Source organism: Magallana gigas, chromosome 5 (assembly GCF_963853765.1).
Source record: "Magallana gigas chromosome 5, xbMagGiga1.1, whole genome shotgun sequence".
NCBI lineage: Eukaryota > Metazoa > Mollusca > Bivalvia > Ostreida > Ostreidae > Magallana > Magallana gigas.
This window is the reverse complement of record NC_088857.1, coordinates 40,791,095-40,803,312: the sequence shown is the minus strand read 5'-3', so window position 1 is coordinate 40,803,312 and position 12,218 is coordinate 40,791,095. Positions and strand designations below refer to the sequence as shown.

Below are 12,218 nucleotides of genomic sequence, written 5' to 3'. Positions count from 1 at the left end.
CAAAAAGCAGACCAGTTTGTATCGCCGGTCACTTATATCTGTCAGGGAGGAGCGTACCTCTGCCCGGGTGATCGGCAATGTCGGACTAATATTCATTGTGGCAGTTGTCGGGGGGATATGTGCTCTAGACATCTCACGTTTTCTACGCTCTTCTAAATATATTTTGGGCAAGGATGATGTGATTTCTAGGGGAAAATCAGCAGCCTAGAAGATGGCTGACATTCAAAGAAACAAATTTTGTTTACGTTATCATAAATCATCTAGTTGATTTGGGATACCTGTCAATATTATTGTGTATAAGAGTACATTATAATCGAAATGCTTTCAACGGTTTATAATTTTCAAATTTTTACAACTTTTGACACAAAAAAAAAGAGTTGTCAACATTTTTTGAAAGGACTGAATTGTAAAAAAAAACCTGCGGGATTCGAACTCATGACGTACAAATTCGTAGTTTGCGCTCATTACCCAATGCTTGATTTTGTTTAATTCGATAGGAAGTACGTCACAATATGGAAGTGTCCCATACCGCCTTAAATGTATTTTTTCGGTATTGAGGTTTTATATCAATTTACGATGAAGAAAGTGAAACATCTATTAAGCTTGAATCGTCAATTGTAAGAATGTTTAAAAATGCCTTACTGTTCCTTCCGAAGAGCACCAAACCAAACCCACACTCACATTTAACTACAATGTCTTTAATTGTATGGAAGTCCATTTATATACATGTACAACTTCTGTTATTTCACCTCAAGTTGCTTTTTTCTAAAATATAAATCAAAATAAACTGAACATGAAAATGTTGGCAAATCGAACCCCGGTCCCTCTTTAACATACAGCGTCATTGACCTTAAAAAAGATCTCAAAAACTTTTTTTCTTTTTTATAGCAAAACTTGCAGACAGAAATGACACAACCGCTAAGCGGTTATGGTATCTTACGGAAATGTATTTTTTTTTTTTTGCAACATTTTGCTTTCTTCGTATCCGCATGGATGATCAAGGATGGGTTGTTAATGTATTAATGAATTGTAAATGAATTGCTTAAAGAACTTCTGTCGGTTTAATATATTGCAATCTCATGAGCTTTAACAGCTATACTTACTTAAAGGTTAATCAACTTTAGACACAATCAAGGAGGCTTACTTCAAGAAGGAAAGTATGTGAAAAATTCTGTGAAGTTTATGCGACATTTAAATATTACAATCCAGTTTACTTTGATGTTCATCTTTCATTTGTTTGCTGAATTATAATTGATAGTATGAATTATTGAAAAATATCTGCAATAACTGGATTAGTGCGCCCATCAACGGAATTAATGATATTTACAACGCTTGAAAAATCGATTGTTGAATTCAATCAATAATGATTAAACATCCAGGAAAGCCGATTGAGCTCATTTTCGTACTAGGAATAAAAAATATATTTATCGCAGATGAACTCAAAAATTTCGCGAATAAACGTGAATTAGACTTTCAGGAATAAACGCGCATCTTTCGTGATATACATGTCCTATTAACGCAAAACATTTGCGAAACTTTCGCAATATAATGCGAAACTTTGGCGTTAAATCGTGAAAATTTTGCACTTTATATATGATACGGGTTATATTAAGCCCATTTCCAATCAATATCAGTTCAATATCCTATAATATATACATTTTTAAATTGGTTATGATAAACACAAACTTTACAGTCGCTGGTTCAATTCTCTTAACAGTGAATTTTCTGTAAAAGTATAAATAGATAGAAAATTGACATTCAAATTCAGTTTAAACATATAATCTACAGTAATTATATGTAGTTATTTACACATGCATCAAAGTAAAAAAATCTGATCATACTAGTATATGAAAAAAAAATGGTATACGACTTTGTCTTTATACAAATATGTGGCTGTATTGTATACATTTGCGAAATTTTAATACTAATTCACAAATATACCAAACTACGAAGGACAGCCCTCTAAAAGTAATGTCACATAATGTATTGCACTTCTCAAGAGCGCTTTGTTATAGGAAATGAGGTATCAAAATTAGCATAATCACAATTTCATTTCGAACAAGTTTTATCGAAAATCATTGATAAATTGAAAGAATATAACTGATATCGCCGCAACCTAAATTAACGTCTAGTTTCACGTTTTCATGTCAGAAAAATAAAACAATTTGAGAATTTGACAAAGTTTCAATCTACACAATTCTTTCTGTCTATAATAATTGTTCATATTTAGAGAACGAAATTTCGTCCTCTCTATGAAGTACCGGTATATATCGTTTAAGAATCAGTATCAAGCATTTGAAGATTTCCATTGTTTAAAACGAAAATTATTACATCTGATCAATTTTTATCTAAAATGCATTCGTTTTCACTGATTGTTCTTTTAAAAGACTCTTGTTTGAAATAACACTATTTATTTTAAAGTTTTTCGTTCACTCGCGAACGGAAAGCGTTTACTCGCAAATGTTACGCATTCGCGATTTATCTTTTTTTTTTTTTACCTACGTAGTTAGTTCAATAGGGTTTCGTAAAAATCAAAAGAAAATCATTTCGAAAAAAAAAAATCTGTTAACACTCAAATGAATTGCGCTTAGTCGTGCAAGTAAAAAATGGCGAAACGCTATTGAAAAACCCAACAGAGGCCCATAGGTCAACACGACCGATGTTCAATGGATATTATAATACAGTAAATTCTTGTGTACCATTCAAAACAAATAAATTGTGGATTGAATACACACTCGAAAAAGACCCAATGTTTTATACATGTACTTTGAAAGTTTATCAGCAATGTCGCATATCGTATAGTACTGTCGATATTGAGAAGTTAGAAATTGGGCTTTTGATAAATTGTGATAAACATGTATTATTAAAAAAATTGAAAAGGAAAACATGACATCTTAAATTGTATTATCAATTAATCAATGGCATTTGCGCCATCTTATTCTTTCACTTTCTTTAGATCGCGCCATCTTATTCTCCCATCTTCTTTAGATCGCATATATATATATATATTATCATGTACTGTAGCATTTTTAAGAATTAAATTTGAAATGTTATAATGTTGAATTTTGCATTCATCATGCCTCGGTCATTGTTTGTATTATTTATCATGTTGTTGCAACGTGTTTAAACCATTTCCTTATGGTGGTTTAACCAAATGCTGTCTCCTTGGAGGAATATTTCCTTACAAGTGTTGCTGAACAATCGTACTCCCTTAAAAAGAGTAAATTTTATGACGTGAACTTCATGATCATGCATGCTATTTTCTTTTTAATCTATCCAAAAGCGCAGGTGCAATTTTTGGAAAAATTCAATCACACCATATTGAGTGGTTTATGTAATAATAATACAAATTGTAGCAATGTAGATTTTAATTGAAAGCGAGTATGCATGTATGATCTCTTCAAATAAAGATTATCTTTTAACAGCATCCAAATGTCAATTTAGTGCCCAAGCTATTTTCTTCTTTAGAGCCTAGTTCTCACAAACTAAAAGTCAAAACAAAACGAATGTTATTTCAATCGGCCTAACAAATCCGATGTCAACATTAATGGCTGTCTGGTGCTGAAATCATACTCTTATCTGAAGTGAAAGGAAATTACAAAAAACCTGTTTGAGTTTTTTTTTTTGGGGGGGGGGGGGGGGGGGGGGTCATTGATATAGTTATTGACTGGGTATTAGAGAAACATAATTTTTGTAATTTTTTTTACTCTATATCACATTCCATTTTCTGACAGATTCAATTACATTCAAAGGAAATTCACTCAATATTCTAGATAAGTTCTCATTATGGCTGGAGTCCAAATCTTCTTTGATAAGTCAATCTCAATAGCAAAATTAATCAAAACAAAACAAAGTATTAAAAAAAGAGCTAAAAACATGCATGTCAACTTCTTGTGAGTTTATTTTACAAAGTAATGCGAGTAAATCGTTTTACTCTATATCACATTTCTTTTCTCTTCAACACACAGGACAATAATAACAAAGAACAATATTCATAAACAAAACAGTCACAATCAAGCAGTCTTCATCACACTCAAAAGTACCACAGATATGAATTTGTTTCTAACATCCTCTGATAGTTTGTGTTCCATTACATTTTCAAAGAAAAATATCAAATTGCAAAGGAAATCTGTTAGGTACAGATAACTTGATTCATATAAATTCTAAGTTTAATTATTAGGACATAACTTATATAACACCCCCTCTTCTGTCTGTCTTTTTTATTTTTTAAATAAAATGTAACTTACTTGTTAAAACAAAAATTCAGAAAATATAAAAGGTTATTATAAAGCCCTTAATTGCAATAATTTCATTATGCAGACACATGAAAAATCAAATAACAGTTAGCTTAAAGTCCATGCAATTTCTAAATTACAAGGACCTTGTGTCTCTTGTTCTATTTTCTTTCTTTAAATATTATTAATGAGCATGTTTGAGTGAAACTTAAATCAAGTTACAATTCTGAACATTTGATGAGTTATTTTGTTTCATAAATAAAAAGCAGAAAATTAAAATATCACAATATCTTTTCACTCAATCATTTGCTAAATCTAGTTGATTTCATACATACATGGGCACACCACACATCAAATCCATGCAGATACTTGCAAATCAAATACATCTATTTTGTAGAAGTAGTACAGTTATAAAACATTTATACAAATAAAAAAAAAAATATCTGACACATCCTCCCATTCAAACTGAGTCTATGCAAAGAGTAACTAGTGTCATTAATTTAAGAAGTTAAGCCAAAATATACAAGATATGTATGATGTACCTGCCTTAGAAATGTATATTAACTATGATAAAACAACACATAATCCAATAGAAAAGAGTGTGGGTACTGGGTAGCAGTCATACATTATCTACACTGTCACATTCTGTGTTACTAGTCACAGCACACATGCTGCAAACACTAATTATTGCACAACAGACAAAAGCATGGAGTCCATTTTAAAAAAGGCTACACTGATACATGTTAATGTATTCACTAACAATATGTAAGCATGCTAAGACCATTTACTAGCTGCAGTTTAGTTTTTTTGACAGGTCAATGAGGCAACAAGCAGTAAGAAACATCAGGGGTTGCTGATTCAAAACAGTTTACAATTCCCAGATCAATTTGATTAATGATCTCCCTTTCATGTATAAGAATGTTTAATTAAATACTACTATAAGCACACAATTTTGCACATAAAATGAACACAAAAACCCATGCATCCTAACACATGTCACAATTTACTCCATCTTACTCTTTTCATTTGGTGTTGAGTTAATGTTCTGACATATTGCACTCCAATTCATATTTGATAAATTGCCTGTCAACATTTCATCCTCAGATTCAATTCCATCCAGGGGAAATTCACTTAGTATTCTAGATAAGTTCTCATTATGACTGGAGTCTAAATCTCCTTTGATAGGAGTCAATCCTGAGAACAAATTATCAAACTGTGAGGTGTTGGGACTTCGCATTAGTGATGGGGACATCTTCTTCATGTTTAACATAAAATTAGGTGAAGCAAACGGATTTCTGCCATCATCTAAATCCTTGAAACTGTCCAGAAAACTAGTGTCCAAAAGACTAACCCCTTTCAGTGGAGTAATGCCCCTTATTGGGGACGGGAGGTCGGGGGAGCCAGAGGCTTTCTTCATGGGAGTTGATGTTGTGACTTTTTCTGTGTCGCTGCCGTCAAGAATAGCCCTGAGTGGAGTAGGCAGGTTTTGCTCTAGCTTGTTTATAAACTGTTTCACATCGTCATCCTCATTATCATCAGAACTGTCTTGTAACAAGTCACGCTCCTTCGGAACAAGTTTTTGTTTCCTACGGGACTGTTGCTTTTTTGGTGGACTAGATCTTGGGTATATTCTTGGTTTAGGAAGTCCGTTGTTTTGTTTCTTCCGCTTGACACCAGAATCATCACCACTGGTTTCTTCCTTTATCCCTGTGTCAGATTTACACTCGTTATCACTGCCCACTTGAGCATTTAACCAAGCCTGCTTTACAATATTTTGAGAGTTAAATTTGGGGGCAATGTTGACAACTTTTTTCTTGCTGTGGTCAATTTGTTTATCCATTATTGGTAGATTCTCTGAAATTCAAAACAAAGAACATAGTAATCAATAAACTAATAAACACTTCTCTTGTAATTTTAAAATACATTTTAAATGTACAGACTTAAAGTGAATGTATTTAAATCAAGGATTTGAATTCAATTAAAACATGAACACAATATTCAGATGATTGCCAAATGCTTTTTAATACAAAACAGTTCTTCAAATCATACGACTTATAATATTACCAACAGATTTCATGTTTTTCTAATCAAAATAAAACAAAATCCTCATGTTACCTGCATCCTTCTTGGGTTCCTGAGACAGGGTGGGAGGGGGTTGAGTGGGCACCTGAATTAGCATAGGTCGGCCTGAGGTGCTGGGCACTCTCTGGGACTGGTTCATGCTCTGTATGGGGATCAGAGCAAAGGTCTGCATGGCAGAGTTGAAAGAGTGGGGTCGTGGTAGTATTGGCTGAAGATCTGTAAAAGATATCATGTAGTTGAGACCTCAACACATAATATGGACAGTCAGACAATGCAACAAAAGAGAATCCATTATTGAAGATCAGGACTTCCAAATTGGCTACAATACAATAGCAAAGAGAGATCTGATATGCTTCCCTAAAAATAACTTTGGAATGAATCTAAGGTTTGATCTCCATGCACAAGTAAGTATAGCTTGACAATTCCAAGGTTTGAAATTTTACTTGCCTGCAAGCATTTGTCAACTAACACACCCAAATTAATACACATGGTAAGTGACACTATGTCCCTAAAATGCTATTCTGCAACTTGAATTGAGCTTACTTCTCTTTAGGCTGTCAGGGTTGCCTCTGTACTGGGCAGGGATGGGTAGTTTGGGGGTCCGTGAGGATTGGTGGGGGAGGAACACAGGGAGACAACTGGACAGGGTGGATGATGCTTCTGAAATGTACAACCAGGTAATCAACAATAAAGCACTGTGATTAAAGAAGCTTTTTATCTTTATTTTTTAAATACCATTCCTCTTGACATAAAAACAATTTTTTAAAACTATTTATTAGTACAATTAACAGAGAATAAATAAGTATACATTATTATTTTTTCTGGGAAATGCAGTCAAACTTCGATATCTCAAATACAATGGATTTGTTGAAATGATTTGTACGTCCCAACCACTTATTAAGTATTTTACCCTAATATCTTGAATACTCAGATATCTCTAGTTTTTACACAGTTGACCATTTTTAATACACATTATTGATTTTTTATGTTTAAAAATTTTTTATTCTCATTCTGACCTCTCTTTTCTTTGGATGGAACCACTTTGGATTTCTCAGGACAGTCTTCTCTAATAGTCCAATAGGATCCATGTTTCTTTGATTTTTCCCTTTCAAATATGCTATACAGGGACAGATTGTGTCTGATGGAGTTCTACAAACAGGCAAGTAGGTTTTAATCAAGTGTCTACTACTTTGCAAATTATTTCATATACAGGTAGAACTGTAGACTCGTAAAAACATTTACCAGTATTAACCTTCAATGCTGTTCTCAATTTCTAAACTTAAAAAAAAAAAAAAAACCTCGTTTGCCACATCGCATTCATGTATAAACTCTGTACAAATTTGAAAAAAATAAATATTTATTTAACTTTCACATGTACAGATTTCATGTACATTTACTTGATATTCATCTAGTTTTATTTTGCATTTTCTATTGATATGTGTCTTACCTTCCAGCCAGGTTTTGCTGTGCACTTATAGTAAGGAAATATTTCTTCTATCCACTTGCAGATTTGTCTTAGGGTCATTCTCTTATCTTCTGTGCTATTTAGGGCCATTTGTATCAAGGTCATGTATGAAAACGGTGGTCTTTTGGCTCTGCCATATTCTTTTGCAATCTATGTACAAATACATGTATGTTGAAAAGATCAAAGTTAGTTTATGCTAAATCAAGTATAAAGGTTTATTACCTTTAATTACTAACCGATAATTTATGTTTGGACCCTCACAAATTTTATTAGAACATATTCAAAACTTGCCTTACAAAAAATCTGGAACAAAATTTGTTCAGTGTCTTAAACACTACTCTTAATTTCCTAATTAAAATTTAAGAGCACCAAATATGAAATTGCCTTTTACTTTTATGTCATGTATATCTATAACCATTTCACATTTGACAATAGATTGACAGCATGAAAACTACCGTATATCAGTCTCTACTCTCTACTCTCGCATACCTTCAGAACCTCTGAGTGACTCAGACATCGCCACTGTATGGCGTTGTCCTTCTTATTCTGTGTGGGTGGCATCTGAGGTTTGCCATCCTCCTTCAACTGAATTCCCCCCAACCACTGGATATTGGTTAAGGAATCATTCAATGAGTCTTGAAACAAATAGGAAATGAATTAACAAAGGGCTTAGGCACTACTTTTGTAAAATCATTTATCATGGTTATCTATCGTTAAATCAGTTTATAATTTTGATTCAATATATTGCTTAGCAGAAGTATTTCATGGATTCAAATACCTTTTTCAGTTGACTCTTGAGAATTTGGAAAAGAATCCATAGACTCTTGGGAATCAGCTGCCTTATCTACGACATCTTCATCTGCCACCTCTACCTTAACAACATTCTCATTGTCTTTTAAACCACATTTTATGATCACATCTCCAATCTTTTCCTGGGTTATCATGGAAAAGGATGAAGTACACTCTGGCTGCTGTGAGGAAGTAACAGGATTCTTGGACATCTCCAAAGTACTTTTTATCTGGTCACTATCACTGAGTTTAGACTGGGATTCACAAAAAGGATTCTTGTTTGGGGCAGTCTGAGCTTCAAGTTTTGAATCAGATCTCTCCAAGGTGAAGCTTTGCTGCTTTATATCTCGAACTTCTGGTTTGCAGTTAAAATTTGAATTTGGCATGAACTGAGTCATATTGAGTGGCTTTATATTGATATGGGATTCTGATTTGGACACAGAGACTGTTTTGGTTTGCTGTGGATCAACTGGTAAGATAAATTTCTGTCCATCTGCTGATTCCACAACATATCCCGATTGTGGTGTAGATGTTCTTTGTAAATTCAAGGAACTTTTAGCATTGTTTTGATTCGGTGAAAATGATGGTGATGCTTGAAAAACAGCAACATTGCGTAACCCTGAAGACAATGATGATATGGGGGATGGTGTGAACATTGATGGGCTTGTATGACTAGTTTTTCCTTTCTGCAAGTCCACAACTGACTTATCAAAAATCTGCCTTGCAGTTTGGTGTTGAGAAGGCACTGAGGCAGGACTTGGTGTCTCAAAAGATTCCCTTGAAAAACAGCTGCTATTGGCAGAGGAATACCCAGATTCAGTCAGTGGTGATGACTTGGCAGTAGAGTTCCATTGTCCCTTTATATTGCTTTGATGGTTAGAGGAAGTTTCAGCCAACAGTCTCTGTGCATTAAGTTTCTGGCTTATTTGCATTGCTTTCTGAAGAGAACTAGGGATTTTGAGTCGAATTATCTTTGTTGTCTCCCCAAACCTGTCAGTTTTTGCTCCCTCTGAATCATCCTGAAACACTTTCTGGGATATGCAAGAGCTGTCGTAGTCATCAAATCCATTTGTTAAGTTGAGTTTTAAATCATCATTGGGTGAAAGCGAGACTCTAGACTTTGATTTGCTTTTACACACTAACCCAGGTGGTCTTGTCCCTAGAGTGTGCTGGTCAGATTGGGAAAGCAGATTTGTAGATTGGTTTTCTGAATCTTGATTTAGAATTACAACGTAGGTACTAGGTTGGGCATCACTGGGTCTTCCAGACTGTTTGCACAAAGCAGCAGTGTCAGGGCATTTAAATGACATAAACCTCACATTTTCAGCATTTGAATCAGATTCATGTGACATCATGACTAATCTGCAAAATGAATGGTTTAATTTTCATTCAGTTCAATAACAACACAAATCAAAATAAGTGCTATTTGGAATCACATGGCATAAAGTTGGTAAGATTCTTTGTGTCAATAATATCAATTACCCTTAGGGTAACCTTGTACAAATCAGTATAAAAAAAAGAGGGTTGGAATTTGGACTGATGTCTTTACTAAATCCCTGGACAATCCTCAATTCATGTCTAAAAATTTGCCCCCTAATTTCAGTCCCTTAATTGGCTCTGTTAATTTTGTGATATATCTGCATCTTCCCTGAAATTTTGCAACCTGAACATCCTTCTTATTATTTAAAATCTTTTATTTAATGTGAAATTCTTGTTAACTCATTATTTCAACAATTTTTTCCACTTGTGTGTCCATTTGATTTAAGCCAATATTCTATGTAGCTATTAACAGAGACGTGCATACATGTACCTGACTACTAATTAAATAAATGCAAGAGTTCCCATTGTGTAAACAACATGCACTTTTATCCATCAACATCACGCTTCCAATAATGAAAATTAAAACAAATATGCCATATCATTGAAATTTTTAGGATATAACCACAAACAAATTAGAAATGCACATCTCTTCAAGATAAATGTTTAGAAGAATGTTTAAGCTGCAAAGTTGAAACTGGCAAGATATACATGTGTCTCAATTTTCAGAAACACGAGTGATTCAACGGTGGTGAATTTTCAAACATTAATTATGAGGGACTTTCTTAATTTGTGATGGTGTCAGTTCAAATACCAATCAGAAAGCCAGCTTAAAGAGATAGGTTTTAAAATCTGCTTGGAATGTCTTTACTTTAAAGACATATGATATATGTTATTCTTCATCGCCAGGACTTTTCCTTTTATTCCCATTTGATATGCATCGATCGTTGCATTTATTATATTGTAATTTTTAAAATTGATATGCCATATTTCAATTTTCAAACAAGAAAAATATGATTTTACAATGTAAGTAACGGATATAATACATATATGAATTCTTGCATATTCTATTTTCATAATAAATTCATTAGGATTGATTCCTTCATATGTTAAAAAAAAACCTTACAAAGCACAATATGAAAAAATCAATATACAGAATCTTATTTGTTTACTATAAAATATGTACCTAGAAAACTTGATTATCGGAATACATTTGTCACTTTTGACAAAAATCGAATTGAATAGTTTAACCGAAACCCCATCAGTATCGACTTTGCTGATAATTATGCCGCAAAGATCTAAGAAGATGAGTTTCCGACAAGTCCATACACGCTTCGTAATCCATCTTCTACCATATTTGAATTTCGATCCAATGAATATATCGTCCAATCAAAATTAAGTATTCTTAACTCTCGCGAGATCTAATCAATTCTCGCAATATGTTACGTCTATTTTGATTGGCTTGTGCTCAGTTCATAGCCAATGAAAATATTTCTTACGTTCCTGAAAGTGAAAGTAAAAAAAGCTGCGGGTAATCCAAAGGCAAAACGAAGAAACAAGATGACTTGAAAATAGGAATTTTTTTAGGTTAGATTACAAACTCATCTTGATTTTTTACTCTGTCACATCTCTGGTTAAAGCTCATATGTCCTCATTTAACTCATTTTTGATAATACTTCTATTGATAACTAACGGTATAGACCCCTTCACGATAACTGCGGTACTGCTCTTTGCAGGGCAAATATGATATACTTTGCCTAAAATTTAGTAAGTGGATAATTAAATGACGTAAATGAAGCAATTGACGTTACGTCATATTTCACCAAATTATGTCATTTTGCCCTGCAAAAGAGCAGTATCGCAGTTACCGTGAAGGGGTTAATTACAAACTTAACATTCTGATATAGACTTCATCAAATGAGGATATTCCAACAGTTTACTGAACAATGCCAAGAAGGAGGAAAAAATCATCCCACCAGAAACCACCACTAATATTCACAGAAAGTCCTGTAAATAGACAGAGAAATGTGCCAACTCCAGTGTACTGTGCTCAGCACCCAATATCAGTACCTCGTCAAAGTGTTCAGGATATGTCATGGGTTTGTGTCATTTATTTTGAAAGGATTTCAAAGTAGATCTTAGCAAGAAAATAATTATTCTGAGACTCCCTTTATGGGTCCTCCACACCTTTGGGAAAAGTTTTGTATTCAAGCCAGAGTCTATATTAGATGTGAATTTTTAACATGCCTTCAATTTGAAAATACCAGAAAAAACTTGGGGGGGGGGGGGGGGGGGAATCAATTTTGAATATTTTATTGCTCCAGGAAAAA

The 12,218-nt window shown here is 33.6% G+C and overlaps 1 protein-coding gene across 1 annotated transcript; it reads right to left on the bottom strand.

Moving 5' to 3' along the window:
• Positions 1 to 3,883: 3,883 nt before the first annotated feature.
• LOC105333002 (forkhead box protein M1-like) lies at positions 3,884 to 11,277 on the bottom strand. Its single transcript, XM_066085404.1, has 8 exons — positions 11,075 to 11,277; positions 8,561 to 9,933; positions 8,272 to 8,417; positions 7,765 to 7,932; positions 7,334 to 7,466; positions 6,861 to 6,977; positions 6,351 to 6,533; positions 3,884 to 6,089 (listed from the first exon to the last, which is right to left on the bottom strand). The coding sequence occupies exons 2-8, from the start codon at positions 9,924 to 9,926 to the stop codon at positions 5,239 to 5,241; spliced, it is 2,964 nt and encodes a 987-aa protein (XP_065941476.1). The 5' UTR covers positions 9,927 to 9,933; positions 11,075 to 11,277; the 3' UTR covers positions 3,884 to 5,238.
• Between the last annotated feature and the right edge of the window lie 941 nt (positions 11,278 to 12,218).